This window comes from Mytilus californianus, unplaced genomic scaffold (assembly GCF_021869535.1).
Source record: "Mytilus californianus isolate M0D057914Y unplaced genomic scaffold, xbMytCali1.0.p SCAF_1, whole genome shotgun sequence".
In the NCBI taxonomy this organism is placed as follows: domain Eukaryota; kingdom Metazoa; phylum Mollusca; class Bivalvia; order Mytilida; family Mytilidae; genus Mytilus; species Mytilus californianus.
In genome coordinates this window covers 90,052,877-90,074,751 of record NW_026262581.1, presented here as the reverse complement: position 1 = coordinate 90,074,751, position 21,875 = coordinate 90,052,877, and the positions used below count along the sequence as shown (strand labels likewise).

At 30.3% G+C, this 21,875-nt stretch overlaps 2 protein-coding genes across 9 annotated transcripts in view; one reads left to right on the top strand and one right to left on the bottom strand.

The window, feature by feature from the left end:
- LOC127709723 (NF-kappa-B essential modulator-like) overlaps window positions 1–21,875 on the top strand; it is a 238,806-nt gene that overhangs the window by 92,302 nt on the left and 124,629 nt on the right. The window lies entirely within an intron of this gene.
- LOC127709591 (serine/threonine-protein kinase Nek4-like) overlaps window positions 1–21,875 on the bottom strand; it is a 32,365-nt gene that overhangs the window by 2,236 nt on the left and 8,254 nt on the right. Inside the window, exons 6-19 of one of the 8 annotated variants that reach the window (XM_052215196.1) lie at window positions 20,903–21,060; window positions 18,535–18,928; window positions 17,830–18,045; window positions 14,944–14,964; window positions 14,153–14,329; window positions 13,360–13,414; window positions 10,222–10,313; window positions 8,299–8,429; window positions 7,053–7,100; window positions 5,964–5,993; window positions 4,855–5,000; window positions 4,275–4,332; window positions 3,824–3,905; window positions 3,263–3,277 (exon numbers count right to left, since the gene is read on the bottom strand). In XM_052215196.1, coding sequence (XP_052071156.1) covers window positions 3,263–3,277; window positions 3,824–3,905; window positions 4,275–4,332; window positions 4,855–5,000; window positions 5,964–5,993; window positions 7,053–7,100; window positions 8,299–8,429; window positions 10,222–10,313; window positions 13,360–13,414; window positions 14,153–14,329; window positions 14,944–14,964; window positions 17,830–18,045; window positions 18,535–18,928; window positions 20,903–21,060 — 1,623 coding nt within the window. The remainder of the gene's footprint in view (window positions 1–3,262; window positions 3,278–3,823; window positions 3,906–4,274; window positions 4,333–4,854; window positions 5,001–5,963; window positions 5,994–7,052; window positions 7,101–8,298; window positions 8,430–10,221; window positions 10,314–13,359; window positions 13,415–14,152; window positions 14,330–14,943; window positions 14,965–17,829; window positions 18,046–18,534; window positions 18,929–20,902; window positions 21,061–21,875) is intronic. The other 7 variants (XM_052215204.1, XM_052215209.1, XM_052215226.1 and 4 more) reach the window with 7 other exon arrangements.

Sequence of the window (21,875 nt, the reverse complement as noted above, 5' to 3'; positions counted from 1 at the left end):
AATATATTTTGTCTATGTCTTTGCCCATGTATTCTTGCAGTATGAATACAGTGGAAAATCTAGTGAATGAAAACAATAGAAAATTCACTCTTATGAAAAAGTCGAGAAAATCAATAATAAACCAATGCAGGTGACAATACTGATCAAAAGTTATTTTTTAAACAACAATTCTACATTTTAAAAAAATTATTTGTTTAACTGTATTATTAGAAATATACATGCAAATACATGATGATTTATGTTCAGTATTTATGGAGATAATTGCATTAAAAGCTTCTGAAACTGAAATCTAAAAAATGTTAATCGTTGCTGCATATTGATAAAAAAAAAATTGGAAAAAATCATGTACATACAAAATCTTGAGATCTTATGGGTCACCAATTTTCCAAGTGTTCCACAAAGTCCTAAGCATGTTACAATTTCCCAAAGTATACTTATTTTTCACAAAAAAGTTTTCAATTACACCGATCTGCTCTTGTCATGGAACATTCAATATAGAAATATTGTCTTTTCGTGAATATAACAATTTAAAAGTCTGTCTATGCAGGTTGAAAAATTAAAGATAAATATTTTTATAAAGTACCGTAATTGGCCTTGTATAGTTTGCACTGGTACATTGTCCGCACCCCCCTTCTCGCAACGAAATTTCAGGTAAAAAAACTTTTTGTAACTGTTTCAAAACGTCTACGAGTGTTAAAATAAGCCACAATCACAAAAAAAAACAATTTAGAAACTTGTGTATGTTTAAACCGGAAGTTCGAATAGCACTTATGTATGTACGTAGATTCCTCCATTATTCTGAGAACCCCTCGAGAGCTGCGAGGGTACAGTGGAATAAGTGTACACTCCCAATCGGGATAAATGGAGATGTGTCACTAACGTATTTACCACAATATTTACAAGGACAATCCCCATCACTACACAAAGGGAGTGTTAGGACACCAGGCAGTCAGTTATTATGGTGGAGAGAACCTCCAGGCTGCTCATGGGGGAACAGACAAGCCGAATAGATATCAGAAGATTGATCTCCAGGTCAAAGTAGTGGGCAACTTTTACCTACTGAGGCCCCCAGAGTACCCATTCTAGTTTTATTTCCGGTCTGGGTACCAGAGATGTGTGTTGGAGGGTGAAAATCACCCTTCTGATGTACTGAAATTTCCAGCGCCCCGAGTCAGAATCGAACTCAGGACCTTCAGCACTGTAGCAATCGGTCTTAACCACAAACCCAAATAAAACCCACATTTTCATGTGTAAATGAAAATAAATATGATGAGAGTGTACGGAAAATCCGTACTTAATAGATATCACTAGAATACGACTTTGAAAGTAAAACAGTTCCATCCTTGAGTAAAATAATGTTTAAAATATCTATCACATTAATGTTTGAAGGATCTTAAGCTAAAACAAAACACATGTGTCAGTATGAAACACCAAAATGGAAGTTTATACATCGTTATGCATATGCTGGTTCCCAGTTAACTTCTACACTTTTTTCGTTCCTTTAAATTCAAGCAGATTCCAGTTTATTTTAAGCAGTGCAGTGAAAAGAAACAACAAATTTGTAGTGAAGCACTTTATTTTGAAATTTATCAGTTTATATTTGATATTGAATAAAAATAACATATTAATATGGCTACGGTAAAATTATTAGTTTTGAAAATGATAAGAGCGGCCTCTACAATTTCAATAACAAACCTCGCGAAATCAAATTTTTTCTCTTATTTCTTGTTTATCCTACTCTATAGTCCGCACCCCTGTCTGGCAGGTTCAATTTTTGAGAATAAAACCGCGGGCTATACAAGCCTGAATTCGTAAGGTATATTTTTACTTTTTTTTATACAATTTTAAGAAAAGGTTGTCTCTATTTTTGTGCATGTATTTGCGGTCTTCTCTGTCTATTTACATTCAATGTTTACATCGGGATAAGGTCCTTTGGATTTGCTTAGTAACTAAATTTCAAAAGTGTTTGCTGCATATCAATCGACTCCTTTGGAATTTTCCCCATGAACTTCTCTGACCTAGCTGCATATATACACGGATAAGTAGCATGTTCCAGAGCGGTATACAGCCAGTAGAAAAATAAACTGAAGTTGGTACTCCAGGAATTTATTCGCATAGCAACATTTTAAACCAATTGTACATCAAGATCCTATAACCTGCTGTACTTGTTGCTTGCTATTTATAGAGGGAAGTGATAAACAAAATGGAAGTTTTGTTATTATTTCAACCTATTTCTCTTTTTACTTTCTACCAGAACGTTTCCCATGAATTTATAATTGATAGTGTCCTTGCTAAAACGGGACAAACATTGAAAAGATTTAGTTTTCAGTGTTTACAGGACAGGTAATATTTTCTTACTAGATTTCCCACTGAATACATGTTCCGTAACTGATAAAAATAAATTTTGCACAAAGCAACATTTTCTTATGTTGTAAATTTACAGTTTCAACATCATTGTCTTGGTTTATTACCACTTTTTTGGCATTTGAAATTGCTATTCAATTATGTTAATTTCTGGAATCATTTATCTGAATTGTAATAGTTTTGCACTCTTTAATCCCACACCAAACCTCTAAAGTTAATAAAAAAATGCCATTACACAAAAATCATGATGTTGTATGATCTATTGTGTGAATCATTTGTATGCAGAATTACTCATCAGAATTAATTCCTGTTTTTTTTTAAATATATTATCATGGTTGAACATTTTGTCCGAGTGAAAAAAGATAAGAAGACAAGAATAGTAAAAAGAAAACATTTCTACCGCATAAAACTGATATTATAAATCATTATATTTCAAAGTCTTTCTTACTTTTTTCACAAACAGAGAAATGCAAAACAATAATTTAAAGACATACGTTTATTATGAGAATTTTCGAATATGAAACGCAAAGCATGTTTTTCATCCAATTTAAAAAGATTTTCCTCAAATTCTTAAATTGATGAATTTGGGGTTTTTTTTCTTTATTTTTATGAACAAATATTTGGTGTGTTTTAGTGTAATTAAACACAAGTTTCGTGAAAAAGATATTAGTTGTCCACACAAACTTTGTAACAACTTACATAAATATGTGATTTGTTTGTAAAGGCATGTGTAAATTTAAGGTTTATTGATGGCTACAAACACAATGGGAAACAGAAGTTACAGAATTTGCTGTTTAAAATTCTGAAATGATGTTGTTGTGTGATAGGTGAGTGGAAAACTTGATGTGGTATATGAAATAAAATGAAAACACAAATTATTCTATCCCTTTTTACTTACCACATAAGTATCAGCCTAAAAGTAAGTTTTTTAATATGTATCATGTTAAAGAAAAGCAAAAGTGAGATAGAATCAAGACAGAAACTAAAGGTAAAGAAATAAAGACTATTTTGTTTGCAATAAGTTTCTTTCATTGCATTTTTTATTATTTCTATGAATAATGATTCACAGCAAATAAAACTTGAAGAGTACAGGGATGTTTATATTATAGAAATATAATTTCTGAATACAATGTAAACATATTAACTATGAAGAAGGCTGTAGAAACTTTAGGTCTGGCGAATTTCTTCCTTAATTATGCACAAAATATCTATATCATTCACTGTTATGTCATACCCAACATTTAATCATTCAAGCTATATACTAATAAATATAGAGTAAAACTCCTTCTTTACTCCTAAAATTTGTCTGTCTAAATTGGAGATATATCTTCAAATATGATATTTAAAATAAATATTCTGTAAATTTATTCATCAGAAATAAAAATTGTACCATTACGTTTATATGATTGTCAGCTGTTGCTATTTTAAAGGTTACAATACTACTACATATTACACATACCTCAACCTCATCCTCTTCTATATTAGACAGAATTGTAAATGATTTATGTAGAACATCAAATCCTACTCCATCTACACAATCCCTGAAAATAATACATAAAGCACTGTAAAAACTAGAAGATCATGAAGGCATCTATTGAAGTTATTATTCCAAACATACTTTTAACACAATGCATTTACTTCTATTATGCATTAATTCAAACAATTATTATATAATGTATTTTTATCAATATTTTAAAATATCTTTCCATTATTCAATCTTAAAACATATACTTTTTCTATTTTTCTAAAACCATTTTCATCGTTGTGGTAACTGTGAAGTGTGGGATAGGAAAATTGAAAAAATCTGCCTCTAGTTGAATTGTTGTTACTTTGAATATCATTTTCTCTTTCAAATAGCATGCTATTGACTATCACATAAAAAATTGTCCTATAAGTTAATATGTACTTACTTGTGAAGTAACTGTATTCTACTAGTTAAACGATCAGCATTGCACAATGTTTCTACACCTGTAAGTAAAAGAACATTGTAATTTTAAGTGTTGATTTATAAATTGATATTCAGGTTTTCTGAATATCACAAAATATCAGTAACAAGTTTTAATACAAAATTTTTGTCAGTTACTTCAATTTAATAAAGAAGAAAAGGTACATAATATTGTTATGCCAAAGAAATTGGTAATCTGTTTATTTTATTCCATGCATGTTATTCAACATGTATTCTTTAGGAGAGGGGGGATTTGCACATTGTTTTTCTATGTTATTTTAAAGCTGAACAGGATATGGTTGGGTAAACATTACATCTACAAATGCAACTATTTCTACCAATCTCAGCTAAAACCAAGAGGATGGAGGAAAGAGATGATATATTTCTCAAAGATTTTCATATTTTACATACCTTGAGATTTGGATTGAAATGTCAAGAAATTATTTTGTTTCAACTATATGGATAAAATATTCAGAAATCTGTTCAAATGATTAAACAAAATGTCTTGCACAGGAATGTTTCTGGTTCCTTACACCCTGACTTACTTGGCAGGGAAGCAGATCTATGTATATCATGTGCTGGAGGTACTGGTTCCTTTTTATCTTCTTCATCATCTGATTTATCATCCTCTCTATTCATGTGTAATGTTGTGTCTAATAATGTAATGAAATTGTTCATTTCTTTGTTTTCTCTGAAAAAAAAAAACAGAAACAGATTTAATGTTTAAGTTGTGGACATTTTGCTGCTTATGACAATGATATGTGCATGGTAGAAGACCACCATTTTCCTTTTTTTCATTTGTAAGCTGAAAATTAAAGAAAAAGATATCATTCAAATAACATTTCGTCATATTGAATAAAGCTTAAATTTTACTGACAGTAACATTGCCAGATAGTATATGCAAGCAATTTTTACTTTTAGTTATATATTAGATGTTTTTATAATTATTCAAATCCATGAGTTATTTCAAATCATATACATTACTTTTTAAATTTTTAATAAATTTGCACTTAAATGGTTAAAAATACAACAGCATCTGGTAGACTGAAAGGAATTGTAGTTTTCTTCATTAGGACTTTATAGCTTAGCAACTAGTCAAAACACATACTATATGAGCAGTTCTGTAACTGATTCATTGGTAAGTTTTCACAAATTATAGCATTGTTAGATGACAGAATCTATAAAAATATCAAATAGGCAAAAACTAGTGTCCAACATCCAAATGTTTTTTTAATTTCTTTCTCGTACATAACAAATCAAAAAGCGTTTTTTGTTAGTCATAAGAATAACTAGGTTAAAAGAATTGTGTGAAAAATGTTAAAAATTCAACATGAATTTAGTCATAAAAATAAAAACAAAACTATTTCAACAAGATTTCATTCTGTAAATTTAAAATGTAAATCAGTGACTTTGAATATCACATAACATATCACATAATTCTGTATTTCATAACCCAATGTTTGACATGAAAAATGTGATATGTTTCTCAGAACTAAAATTGAAAACCAATTTTGAATTTACTTTCTAAATTAAAATATTCAAGGACAGTTGAATATGAAATGAACATTTGTATTCTTATCTTTGACCTTTATCAATCAATAAATAATTTAATGCAAATATTTCCAATCCAACAATGACACTGCACGCTTGTTACCTTCTTCCAGAGTGGCATAAATTACAAACTCTATAACAACAAGTTTTATTTCATATAAATCTCTTTAATTTATTGTACCATTTAATTCAAATATCTTTAAAGAAAAGTCTTGTCGTATTTAAATCTAAATACATGTATCTTTATTACTCACTACATAAATTATGTTTTTTTAAATAAATTAATTCAAATTGAAAATTAAAATGTGTGTTAATCATTCAAATAAGGAACGACAAAAAGATATGAAAGGTGAACTAAAATACAAATATATATCTTAACCAACTTTTAGCATAAGACTATTTAAAAAATATTATTTTGAGCATCCAAGTATGTCCACACAGCAAATTTGAAACTCATATGCATGTGTACAATTTTGCACTACACCAAGATCACCAGTATAGTATCTGAACAATAGCAAAAACAAGCTATTAAATTGAAACATTAACATGAAAATTATCTTCAAAATTTTGCATTCAGAACTGGTCTTCAAAGAAATTCTTCATTCATTCTTTTTTTTTTATCTTCTACTTTCGGTAATTATTTTTTAAGTGAGTTGCTTCTCATTAGTGGATAATGTAATTAACCATAATTATGAAATAGGATTTCAAATGTATCAATCCCACCAAAGTCGTAAAAGTATATTTTCACTTACAGAATTTTGAGACATTTTAAGTATTTTCAGTAATGGTGTTTGCCATGTTTGATGTCATCAGTTATAATTCCTCAGGGGTCACAAATATGATTATAATAATGATACAAAATTTTCAATAGGGCATCAAAAATAAAAATGTATCATTTCAACAAAGTTTGCATTCATTTTGGTGTTTACATGATAACCTTTTTATTGTTCTTTTTATGTTCATTTTATGTTCATTTTAACCCTGTTATAAAATAGAAACAAAGATTATCAAACTTTCTATTTTTGTATATTTGGTCAACTATTTTCACAAAAATTCCTAGATTATTGCCCTTTTTTTATTATCGCTTAGATACTTGTTCCATTCAAAAAATGATGAAATACTCATCTTATAAAAAGTGAGAAAAAGGTGTTTTACTGCAAAACCTTGAAGATATTTATAAACATGATGATACCTGTCAGGATCAGAGCTGCCTTCATCCTCATCATCAGATAAATCAACCCTATCATAAAAGATATCATTATTTAATCACAGGAGATGAAATCAAGAAATATCACTGCCAAGTTTTTGCAAATGAGATACCATAAAACCTTAAGATCTTTTCTACCAAAAAGGTACTTGAAATTTATTCAGAACTTTGTTTCTGTTTTCATTTTATTATGTTATTCTTTTAATCCCTAGATTTTCACGTTGTATGAAGCATACATATACTTTTTTGGTAAATACAGACAGAAAATTTCTCTGTAATGTCTTCAGTCACTACAACAAAGTCAAGAATATGGCAGTCAACTGCACAGTGTTTTATAAATAAGATCATTTGAAAAAGTCATGATTATAAACGTTTGTTGCCAAATAAAAGTGTCAAGCTAACAAGAAGATATTTGCAATCATATAAAGGTAACAGAGATAGACACTGATTATAGTTAGACCACCATTTTGTCATATCCACACTAATGCTGAGCAAAAAAGAAATCTGAACTTTATCCAATGCAATACAAAGTATACTAAAAAGAAACAAATCTATCTTAGCTGCATTAACTGATTTGTGCATCCTGCTCATAATAGTTGATTCACTTTGATTTCATATTCTAAGAGGTCAGTCAGTCAGCTATATGAAAATGTATATCCTTTGTTCGAGGTATGCCAAAGTTTAAGTCTTTTTATTTATCAAACTTAAAGTATCTTCTATAAGCACATCTGTGTATGGTAAACTATACTTGTACATGACCAAGATCATACATATTTTAGTCTGGGAGAACATAGTTTATTTATTAGTTGAAATTGCTTTGAATGGTCTTTTAGTAAAGGTGAGTATCTTAAATATGTACTTTTGTTTTTGGTCCTTTTGTTATTTGATTTTGTGGTAATTACTATTCTGATGAGTCAAGCCCTTTCCAACTAAATTTTACGGTTTGTTCTTATGTTGGTTTGATAAGCTACTGTTCCAGGCTGGAGAGGGTTAAGCATATTAATCCCTGCCACATTTTGTATGTGCCTATCCTGTAACTTGTTGGTTGTTGTCTATCAAATTTGTTTTTCATTCATAGTGGCAACATTTGAGGCAAACTGCCTCATATTCACAAATGTTATTTTGAGCTGTATCATCAATTAAGAATTATGATTTTGAGTAAGAATATTAAGGCAAAGAATGTTTCCTTATTTTTCATGAACAAAATCTTAAAAAAAAATTCTGAAGATACCTCTTATTTTCTCTCTTGAATTCATTACTTTCCTTCATTGTTTCTTCTTCAGAACTAGAGCTATCATCCTTCATTGATGGAATACGCTTGTGTCGTCCGGCAACCTGGACTCGTGGATGCGCTGATTCACGCTGTGTAGAGAAAAAAAATTGAAATAAATTTCAAAACAAAAAAACAAGTTGAACTGTATGCTATTACTCATTTATAATACCCCTGCTATAAGTTTCTGGATTTCATGTTATAACTTGTCAATCTTTTCAAAAACTCAGGTAAATAAGAGTTCTTATAATATTTCCAGAACTTTTTCATACTTTTTTTCATTGGACAAAAATGACTTATTGACTATTCACATTGCTTGGACTTTTAGGCATGATAAGGTAAACCACTAAAATGTCAGAAACCTGAACTGATGACTGTGGTATTTCTGGTGTTGTCACCATCTAAGTCTGTTTTGAAATGAATTAATTATTTAGCAGTAGCAATGTTTCAAAATAAGAACAAGAGTGCACACACTGAAATGTATCTCCTGTTACATTACAGATCATGATTGATTTTATGTTGAAAGTCTTTAAAATAAAGATTTTACTACAAGTATCACATTAACATAACATTACCAATAATCCCTGTAAAAGAGGTCAAGGTCAGATAAACCCTGCCAGACAGACATCTTTACTTACAATCATTCCATACACCATATAAAGTAGACTTACTGCTTATAGTATCTGTGAAACAGACCAAAGCACAATAAATAGCTGCGCCATGAGCGCATGGTATGCCCATTGTCTTGTGTGTGAGGTTTTATGCAATAATCATAAATCATTTCTGAGATACGGCGCGACATGTGAAAACCCCCCTTTTTTTATAAAAAAAACCAATAACTCTAAAATAAAATTTTGAATCATCACCAAAAAGTATACAGATCTTTAGATTAATATAATTAAGAAGTGTGTAAAGTTTTAAGCAATAATCATAAATCATTTCTGAGATACGGCCCGACATGTGAAACCCCCCCCCTTTTTTTTACAAAAAACTCAATAACTATAAAATTAAATTTTGAATCATCACCAAAAAGTATACAGATCTTTAGATTAATATAACTAAGAAGTGTGTAAAGTTTTAAGCAACAATCATAAATCGTTTTTGAGATACAGCGCGACATGTGAAAAAAACACCCCCTGTAAGTCCCGTAACTCAAAAAGTTTTAATCTTATTTTCACCAAAAAGTATACAGATCGTTTGACCATCATAAGAAACAACTATTTTAAGTTTCATGAAATTTGGATAAGTCGTTCTCAAGTTACTGTGCGACTGCAAGGATCCTATATACCAAATATTATTATCCTATTACTCATAATAAGCGAGAAATTCACATGACATTATGTTGCATGTAAGACAAAAATCTACACGATTTTTTTTATAGAACTAAAACATAACAAATGAATGGTAAGGGTCTGTAGAATCTTCCTCATCTGTAAATACTTTGCTGTACGATGATATATCTTTAGTTACCAGCAATCTTATGCATGGAAATTTTTGACACAAGGATTCCTACTCTTGATTACTGTAAATCAAATATTGTGAATAACACAAGGACAAAAATCCCTTCTTATATATCATGTGCATAATAAGGGACTTTTATTTTCTGACAAGTGGTGTATGTTGATTTCTTTGAAAATTGTCTTGTTCAGTATTATAGAAACTTAATGACTGGTTATGAGGATAATAGCAAGTTTGCTGTCGCTTGAATACCAACCATTACCCTCAATTCACCTCAAGCAATAGTTGTTACTATAAAGACATCAAACTTGCTATTACTCTCAAAACCAACAAAATAAGTGACATAGCATTATTTCAAGTTTTGAAGGAAAAACTTCAAAATTTATACAATATTAAATTTTTTCTTTAACTGCCAATGGAACTGACCTGATTCTTTTCTGCCTTTGTTTCTCTGTTGGATTCATGTTGTCGAACTGGTTTGAGGACAACGGATCTGGCAGAAACCGGTCTTTCTAGAGCTATAATAATAAAACACAAATGTGATTAAATTTATAGACCTATTACAGATGATTTGCATAAGCATATTCAAACTTTTGTGTGACAACTATATTAAAAAAGAGGCTCTCAAGCGCCTGAATCGCTCACCTGCATTTCAGAGGAGAAGATTTTTAAATGTTAGCAAACTTGAACAAATTGTGTAAAATTTTCTTTAAAGGGCAATAACTCCTTAAGGGGTCAACTGACAATTTTGGTCATATTAACTTTTTTGTAGATCTTACTTTGCTGAACATTATTGCTGCTTACAGTTTATATATATCTATAATAATATTCAAAATAATAACAAAAAACTGCAAAATTTTGTTAAAACTACCAATTCGGTGGCAGCAACCCAACAATGGGTTGTTCGATTCGTTTCAAAATTTCAGAGCTGATAGATCTTGACCAACTGAACAATTTTACCCAATGTCACATTTGCTCTAAAAGATTTAGTTTTTGAGATATAAGCCAAAAACTGCATTTTACCCTTATGTTCTATTTTTAGCCATGGCGGCCATGTTTGTCAATGGATACAAACTTCGGATACAATTTATAAACTAGATACCCTAAGGAACATTAAGTTAAAGTTTGAAGGTACTTGGCCCAGTAGTTTCAGAGGAGAAGATTTTTGAAATAGTTTACGATGACAGACGACGACGACAGACGACCGACAAAGACGGACGCCAAGTGATGGCATAAGCTCACATGGGGCCCTTTGGGCCCCCGGTGAGCTAAAAAGAATAAGTTTCCTTTCAAATGCACAAGTCTAACACAAATAGTGCAAAAAATAAATTGACTTTAATCAACTTGGTATTTTGTTTAAAATACAAAAAACCGTCAGATGTGATCTAAATGTCTATGAAACAACAAGATCAAACAGTGAACATCTATAGGTTACTGTTCAGCTTTTGAGTAAGGAGATACCGTGTGTACATATACATAGATCATATAATGTCAACAATGATTATTTAATTTCAAAATAATAAATACATCTCCTTTTTTTTTAACACAAGATAAAGGAAGTATAAGAGCCAAAAATATTTCCTGAAATTCCAAAACAAGAAAAGTTTAGTCATTAGAATAGAAATGTCAGTGATGACATCACCATACAGTGTTCCAGCTAGAATTTCAAAAGGGCAGGGAGCAAATCATGAAAAGGGCACTTTAGCACACTGATTAATAATTCAAAAAGGGCATGTCAAACATTGTCTTTTATTATGTAAACAGTTATATACATTGCATCTATTTATACATACATGGGCAACAACGTCAGTTGTTAAACTATCTACCAAGATAAAATTGAATTTTTCTATCTATCATGCTAAAAAACTTCTCAACAACATTACCTGACAGCTGTTCAAAACATTGGTTGTAACAGTTAAGTTTAACTTGAAGGATACAGTTCAAAGTTTCTTGTTTTAAACGGTTTCTGTGCTCACATTTAATCAATTTTACCTGTGAGAAAACCCTTTCAACTTCTGCTGTGCTCAATGGTAACACAGCAGCTGTGCTCATCAAGGAATGATATTTGGAAACAATAAAGATAGCCTTAACTTTTCATTTAATAAAAACTTAAGACAGGCCATGATGCTTCTGTCATTACATTCCTTGTCCCTAATAAATTCAAGATGTCCATTCATTTAAAAGTATGTCATTGTCAATCAGAAAATGACTGGCAAGATCATGAATTTCTGAGATGACATAAGTGGCTGGTACTTCTTGACTTTCAGTATCATTATTCTGATCACTTCCAGGATGATTTCTTAAAATTTATTAACTATTATTTAATTTTTTGTTTAGATGGAAAAATTTGAGGAAAAAATATTATTTTATTTTTTCATTATATTTTTTCTATTATTTTACAAGTATCTTAAAATCTATATATTATACTTTATTGTTTAAAACATTGAAATTGAATAGGATTGTAAATCAAATATTTTTAAAACACTCACATAGTACATATGAGGTCATTCAAACTCCTGTTTGTTTCTTCGCATTTTTTTAATTCTTCTTTCAAAAACTAGAAAAAATAAGTTTCCTTTCAAATGCACAAGTCTAACACAAATAGTGCAAAAAATAAATTGACTTTAATCAACTTGGTATTTTGTTTAAAATACAAAAAACCGTCAGATGTGATCTAAATGTCTATGAAACAACAAGATCAAACAGTGAACATCTATAGGTTACTGTTCAGCTTTTGAGTAAGGAGATACCGTGTGTACATATACATAGATCATATAATGTCAACAATGATTATTTAATTTCAAAATAATAAATACATCTCCTTTTTTTTTAACACAAGATAAAGGAAGTATAAGAGCTTTGGCATTTAGATAGAAATAAGACAAAACGCAGTATGTTAAATTTATTCATTTATTCATTGATGACTTGTAATCACCCCTTCAGATTTTGACAACTTGGATTTTAATCACCGTAAATAAGCCAGTGCTAATCAACCGTTTCAATTAGTTGGTCAATCAGCTGTTTCCTTAATCGTCAAGGTAAATATTGATTACAATGCATGCGCAATATTTACAAGGAAGTTTTATCGATAAAATGGCGGCTTTATAAATTGAAACATCAAAATAATACGACAGTAAAGGCATGGACTTGCGAAAAAGGGCAGGGCGCATAAAAAGAACACAGGGAATCATAAAAAGGGCACAGGGCGTCAGTCAGGAAAGGGTGAGCGGACTGCCCTGTGGAAACGATCAAGCTGGAACACTGCCATAGTGTCATAAACATGTCAAAAATTTCATATTTGATCTAAAATCGTAGGTCCACTGCTTAACAATAGGTCTCCAACCCGTGTCCCCATTGATTACATTGTTTAAGGTATATTTGCCAAAACCTATAAAGAACCTGATATCTCTGTATTGGACAGTATTAATGCATGAAAAATTCCTGGTGCCCCAAATGGTAACATATAGTTTAGTAAATGTATTGTACTAGAAACAGCTGTGTGTTTAATATGCATTGTATGATTTTATCATTTCATCAAATTTTCTACAGAATTTTATGGCTCACATTGGGCTGCTTTTTCTTTTTCTCTTCTTCTCTCTCTGGCTGATAAATTGCAACTCTGAAATAAATTTATACATTTATATCCATTTTCGAACAATTCTTTTTCTTTCTTCTAATCTTGGGAAGATTAATCTCACCATGTTTATTTTCATCATTTTTCAAAATGTATTTAATGCTTACAGGCTAACGAAATATGATTTACTACAGAAATGATATAAAAACATATATATATATACTGAAATTGTGACAAACATAAATATTTAGAGTATAAACTGACTATTAAGATAATTTGTTTTCTATGGTGGTGTTTCAATGCTATCAATTTTGGTATTGTGTTTAAAATTAAAATATACTGCAAGTTACTGTAAATTCAGAAACTATTGTGAGGTTTTTATTATTGCGAATAATGCGAATGGGCAGTATCACAATAATAAGAACTCGCGTTCTGATATCTGATGCATATATCTGTATGCAGCTTTTCCTGAATTCGCAATAATTGATCTAGCATTTATGTCAATTCTTCAACAATCGCAATAATAAATGCACGCAATAATTCCTGAATTAACAGTAATCTGTTTCATTAACTACAACTAGGCCTTGGAGAACTATTTCTTAAAAATAATTAGATTCACATGGGAAATGAAATTTCTAAATGAATAGAGAACTAATAAACATCAGACAGCAACCTAACAACATAAGTAACTTGAAAGTTGCATTTAAACATCTACGTTACTTCCCATATGATACTAGTGTTTTATACCAAGGGGTATTATAATGTGCAAACTGAGCAATTTACCCTTGGTGTATTTATATCTAAATCTTCTTCCTTAGAGCTTGAGGTACCGGTACTAGAAGATTTAGCTCCATTAGAATGCTTTTCCTCAGAGAAACTTGGTCTCTTCTGTGGTTCACCAGAACTATGGTCTAGTTTAGGAGGAGGTGGAAGAGGACGGGGATTGTCAACTTTCTTTGGCTGAAAAAATGAATTGTTTTAAGTCAAGGTATGTTACATGAAAAAATACAACTACAGTTCATTGGTGTTGTTTTTTTATTCATTTCATATATATTTGTACATATACATATAATACATATTTCAACTTATGATAAGATACTGGAGAATTCTTTATTAGTGAACTTTATACAGCACATTTTTGTTTCATAAAAGCCAATTTTTTTTATTTTCTAAGATAGACATCAGACCTTAGAATGTCAATTTAAATTGAAGATTAAACTTAAATTGTATAAAAATGTCATACAAATTCAATCATAAAGTTAAACCCCACAAATGTTGTTTGTTAAACACTGAAATATGCTTCAACTTTTTTACATTTCATAGAAAAAGCAATGTAAAGAAAAAGAGGCTAAATCATTTTGTAGTGCAGTATGAAATTAGGAGATAATCTTAGAAAATAAACAGAATGTAAACAAAGCTGGTGCAAGCATTTCCCCTTTTTTGAGCAAAACATAATTTTATATACATGTATGTATCATCAGATTGCACATTGTTGCTATTACCTCCCCTATCTTATATGAAACAGTGTGTAAAATGTACCCATATCCACCTCACAGTTATCACACCATACTTACTCTATCATCCTCATCAAAATGCTAAATTATTTAATAACTCTTTTGTTAATTTCTTTAATTGCACATATATTATCAAATAACTTATATATTGTATGGAAAGTGACAATGTAGAAGTCAGTGAACATAATTTTTTTAATTGCTCTTAAAACTTGTGAAAAGGAAGGGAAAAAGTATTCACTGCAAGCATTGTTGTGTGTTTTAAATTGATAGCAAAGTACTAAATACATTATGAAAATAGGCATTTGTTGAAGTGATTATGTAATCAGTATTCTTTGAAATGATACATTGCATATTCCTCATTTTTTTAAACCATTCATTTTCAAATAAATTTAAAACTAAAAAAAAACATTGTTTCCTAGCAGCAGCATTACACATGAAATACAATCTTGAATTCTTTAACAGATTTCCTTTCAGAATAGTTTAATCATATCTTTTCCACTTGTTTGCTAGTTAAGATTTATCATGTTGAAATCTGTCAACAATTATTAGCACATACTTACAACTTCTAGTCCAATCAAATTGCTTATATTTGCCTTCTAATTTTCATAGTACATACTTTTCCTGTGTACTAAGTAACTACGCATGAATGACCACAAGGGTAAGATTTCACTGTATCGTAATCAAGATATTTAAAACAAAAATTGCCACTGGCTATTTTGAAATAAAATGCTGTTTTCCAAATTAGATTAAATAGTTTGTAATTAGTTTTCACATTGATTTTTAAATATCCTGCTATTAAAATCTTTGGATCTAAAAAATGTTTTTGACAATTGCAAATTTTATCATTTAAATAAAGGGTAATACATATGGTTCTTTATACCTTGATTAGAGTACAACGATATCTTAAAATTATGATAATGTATCTTCCATGCAATTACTTTGTACACAGAAAAGTGTGTACTATGAAACCTTGTGAAGGAAATTTAAAGTAACTTTGTGATAATTTTTTAAACTTTCTTAAGGAAAGTGATCTATTTCGTCATGAATTGATTGATTTATTGATTATTGGTTGCTTAATGTCCAGTGGCAAATATTTCATGCATTGTTCAGGACGATGTCATGAATTGAAAAACTGTGATTATGTCTGAAGATAATGTGCCACCTATATATATATATATATATATATATATATAAACATATTCTGATAAATCTTTTAGTTTTTACTTTGAACTAATAAAAAAAAAAAAACACAAAACCTATAATCTCTGATCTATTTGTAGTTGCTTTTTAATGCCTATCTGCTAGACTATATCTTTGGGGACAAACTATCTATATGTTTCAAATTTAATATAGCTTTAGTTTTACAGTGAAATTAAAAAATGTTTTGAAAACATGTAAAGCTTCCACTGCAATTTAATTATTGCCTGCTTTTGGTCAATTTATTTTGTCATCTTACCATGTAAGAAGAACATGTATAGTAAAACACCGCTTTATATCAGTATACATACTTACACCAGCAGCTACCATCATTTCATTCTGGAGTGAAGGGCCTTTTTAAATCACATATTTTACAATGATACTAGTGAGTAGATTTACAAAATTCGTTAATGAGCTCCGTTTTACAAACACATGTGATACAAGTAATCAGCCAAAATAAACTATCAATAGACCAATTAAAAGATTACTCGAGTTGTAAATATGTGCTAAATTGGATAGTCTATGGAAAGGTATATACTATGAAATTAAGAGCTCGGGGCAAGCCCCTCGCTCTAAATTTCATAGTATATACCTTTCCATAGACTAACCTAGATATATATGATAGTGTAATTTCATCACCAGGCTAACTTAGTCATTTCTTTTTCATTCGGTAAAAAAAATAGAATATTGTGAAAATGCTTTGACACATAGTGGTTAACAAAAAACAACAGACCTACAACATTTTTAATAATTTATTAATATTATTTTTGTGGAAGCATACAAAATAATTCAAGAAACTTTACTTAAGAGATTGAATGTTTGTCTAGCAGAAGGAAGAATAATCTTTTTTTTGTGAAGGAAATTCAGAACCAATCAAGTAGCTTGAATCATAACTTCGACTAGTCTATGTACTTCTGTTTTGAATTACCAATGAAAATAATCAAATGTTTTCTATAATGTGATGTTTAAACAGGTTATGGTGACAAATATAGTCATCAGTTTGTCCTTTTATCCTAAAATGTGTACAGAACAACTTTAATTTGGTATTTTTCATGACATGCATATTAACATTAAAAAATACCATCCAAAATGACTGATGAAATACTTGGAGCAAGTGAGCAAGACAATGTGTTTAACATCCTAATTAGCAAATTTAATACTTAATCAGATAGGAATTATACTGGACATAAGATTTTAGAGAGTGATTGTACAATAGTTCTATTATACAATGTTCTTATGAACCTCTCAAAATAAGTTTCAAGCTACTTAAGTAAGTCCATATACATGTCATTTAAGTCACATCAGAAGCATTCACCACTCAACAATTTTTAACTCACATTTTTTGCCTGTAATTCAAATTTTTTTTATCATGAAGTATTTCAACTGTTTCCATTCTCTTTTAATACAACACATTTCTAACTGACCCCTTCACAGCACATTTTAAATCCTTAAGATGTAAAGACTTTGTAATATGATATATTTTCCAATAAATTTTTAACTTAACATCACTGTATTTTTTTTAGGAAGATTGAATTTTCTGAAAGGCATCTTTTACTGGCCATGTTTTCAAAAATAGTGACTACTATTCCTTTTGTAAATTATGGATAGTATAGCAATTAATTATATGAATTGTATATCAGTTGAGACTACATAACTGAGTACAGCTAGGTCATGTGAACATATGATTTGCAAGTTTGTAAATATAACAATAAATTATTTTCAAAATAATTTCACACAAACAATACTTACATTCTTAAATATATTCTTTTTATGTGATGATTTAGAAGAACTAGCATCACCTCTAGAACTAACATCACTTTTAACACTAATATCACTTTTAGCACTGGCGTTACTCTTCACGCTGATGTCACTTCTGTCTGTATCCAGGCTAGATTCTGTCTCAGCTTCCCTAGCTCTTTTCTTCAGTGCACTTTCCTTTTTCTTTTTTGGAGAAACAGGTTTCTGCTTCAAATATTTAAAATACAAAATAAATAGGTATCATACAGTGCAGTCATTTTCTAAAGATAACACATATTCATTTTTTAGTCTATAAATATATTGATAATCTGTATATGAAAATAAAGATATTTCAATATAAGATAAAGAGATTTTTCTTTTCTTTTTTTTATTAAAATTGAGAATGGAAATGGGGAATGTGTCAAAGAAACAACAACCCGACCAAAGAGCAGAAAACAGTCCAAAGCCACCAATGGGTCTTCAACACAGCGAGATAATCCCGCACCCGGAGGCGAGCTTCAGCTTGCCCTTAAACAAAAATGTTCAGTGAAAATGGACGTCACACTAAACTCAGAAACATATGATAGAACCAAATTAAAAAAAATATACAAGACTAACAAAGGCCAGAGGCTCCTGACTTGGGACAGGCTCAAAAATGCTCTGGACTGTATAAATATATACCTAATCATATTGAAATCAATTTTAATGAGAACCTACTACATCATTTACTTCTTTAACAGTATGATGAACTTCTACTAATGTATCGTTGTCACTTGATTCTGAGGATGAATCCAATTTCTTTTTCGCCTCAACTGGCTTTGCCACTTCTGCAATGGGAGGTAAATCTTTATTGGCACCATTGGATGGCTTTCGAGCATGTTTCCTTAAAGGAGCAGGCACGGGCTGAACTTGTGGATCAGTGTCTTTTTCAACTACAATGATATTTTTATTAGCACTAGGTCCACTGTCTAAATTGTCTTCACCAGGCACATGTACAATATGTCTACTGACTTGCACTGATTTACCAACTTGTATGGCTGCTGAATTGTCTGGTCTAGGCCTAGGCTCTGGGGCTGTAACTGGTCTTCTTTGGCCTGCTGTGCTGGGTCGTCTGAAATATATATCAAAATTCACATTTTTCACTTAATTACAAATCAGATAGTGTAAAAAGATATTGGAAAATTTGTTTTTTATACAGATTGACTATTTGAATGTTTCGAGATATAACAAATAACCTTAATTTTACAAGAACCATGCGAGTGTAATAGTATCAAATTTATTTTTCAAAATTTTTCTGTTATGATATTTTTATATCTTTTACACATTTATATTTATGGTTTTACTACATGTACCATCACTTGCAAATATTACAGGTAGACTGTCTTTAATACTAAAAGCAATACCTGATATTATCTAATTAAACATTGTCAATACAATAGATTATGAAATTATATGAGCAAATCAGCCCTAATACGGATAAATCAGCATGTGTAACACTGATGATGTTGCCCTTTCGATATAAATTAGGAGTTAATATTGCTTTTCGGATAGGGTCAATACAGAAAAAACAGGGCCAATACTGAAAAAAGCCGTATTGGCCCATGGGCTAATACGGGACTTTCACTTCCAGTTTCAATTTTCCTACTCTAAGCTTAACTTTGGACGTATCGTTATGCATAATATACATTTGTACCATATTTTTCAACTTAAAATCATAGAAAAAAATTTAAATGATGTTCAGTGTTTTGTAACGTCTTGAAACAGAAATATTTCACAGCCTTTTCGAGTACGGCTTTCGATTATTATCACTGTTTCATTTCCGTTGATCAATCAACAGAACGCAGACGAACCAAGAGTTAAAATAGTTAAACTGTCTGATTTATTCTTCCCAGCTACTTTATATTTGCTAGATAAAATGAATTGTAATAGCATAAGATTAAGTACTTAGATGGAAATTCAGAAATTACATCTGACAATGACTCAATGTTGACAAAAAATCCATCGTGAATGCGAAAAGACAATTTCAGCTATGAATGTCATGAATTTCTGTATCTTCTTCACGGTAAGTTTCTTAGTATAATCGAAGAACTTAAATCATTTAATAAAAGTGTTATGAACTGGCTGTTTCTGTATTGGCCCTGTTATAGATTCTCGATCAGCTGTATTGGCCCTTGACTCTTTGAGTCTCAGGTCTAATACAGCTAACCTCAAATCTATAACAGGGCCAATACAGAAACAGCCAGTAAATAACACTATAATACTGACACATTTTTGTGTGTGACAGGGAAACAAATAATAAATACTGATGCAATCAAAGTAATGCATGTTCATGTGGTTTCAATTTTGGTAAATTATGACAACAGGAAATAATTCCAGACATTTTCTACATAAATATTAAGGTTTTCTTAAAATCTGAGTATAATTAAGTTTTACTGCAAATCTGATACCAGGAACCAAATGGAATAGCATATCATACATTTATCATCACTGCAATACTATCACAGAAAGATGTTTCTCAAAATTTGTGATTTTTTTTAACAAGCACTTAGTTTTCCCAGAATTAGCCAATCTCCCAGACTCCAACCCCCAAAAACTTAAATAAATATGCAAATCCACATAATATGCACAACATCTGTGCAAAATTTCATCAACTTCATACCCATGATTTTTTTTTAATTTTTTGTGTTAAAATAAAATTGTTGACAGAGAAATAAACAAAACTATAGGGTTATTGCATACATGACCCTAATAATAGTTGTCTCCAGTTTTCATGGGGAATTTATGAGAAGAACAGAATGTCAAAATGCAAAAGTATGGAATGAGAATTTATACCAAGATGGTATTGATGAAAGTATCCGTCAATATGAAAAAACAATGGTTACAACAAGAACTGGATGTATGGCGTAGAAAACTTCACATGAATTAAAAAATGTGTAAGTGGCATCAGTTGAAAATTCTGGTCACCTATATCCTTGAAACAAACAAGATTTATTCTCATATCTTAAAATGACACTTTCTTATTGGAATATAATTAATTTCCTGTGTCACTCTCTTATGACATTAACATTTTAACATTTTTTATTACCCTTTCTTGGTTTCTTCTAAAAATACTGCAATGTTTCGTTTAATGTATGGATCTCTGAGAATTCTACTAACAGTAGGTCTTCGTTCTGGTTCCTGATGTAACATGTTACGGATGATTTGCTGTAGCTCAGGACTGTATTTCTTTGGTAATGGAGGCATCTGTTGTTATAAAAAAAAATATCCTGTTTTAAGCTGAACTGTTAAATGCCATTAAATATTTCATTTTTTAGTTGTTGACTGAAAACAGGTACATGTTCATGTTTGTAATTTTTGTAATTCTTATCATCTGACAAATTTAAAGAAAAAAGGACAACTAATTAAGACTTACAATTCTATAACAAGATTCACCTTTGTTGTAATTTGAAATCTTTTTTTTTACCTGCGTTGCAAATTACCTTTTAAAATTTATCTGACACTTAACATGACAAATGATAACTAGAGGCTCTAAAGAGCCTCTGTCGCTCACCTTGGTCTATATGCATATCAAACAAAGGACACTCTCCAACATTGTAGACGAGAATAGACTTCATGACAAAAATCTCTATTTTGTTGATCTTGTACTACTGATCTGTCTGTTTAGTTTCTCTCTATTTTCTTTAGTTTTTGCTCAAAACACGAAAGAGGGTAGAAAAAATCCCCAATTAAGGGCAATCACTCTTATGAAGAGTGACAGTCTACTAACTATATCGGCGAAATTTGACTTTTTAATAGATCTTGCCTTGCTGATCATTTTTGTGATTCAAAGTGTTTATCTATTATAATTTAAATCATATAAGGCATAATGGAAAAAATGTTTCTCTCTAAATATCATAGTTTTCATGATAATAGGCAAAAATGAAAAAAAATGATAAAATTTCATTTATTGGCAATAACTCCTAATAGAATTTGTCTTACAGTTTTGACATATATGGACAATTGGTAGAGCTCATTATGCTGAACATTTTTGCTCCATTCAGATTTTCTCCATTATAACA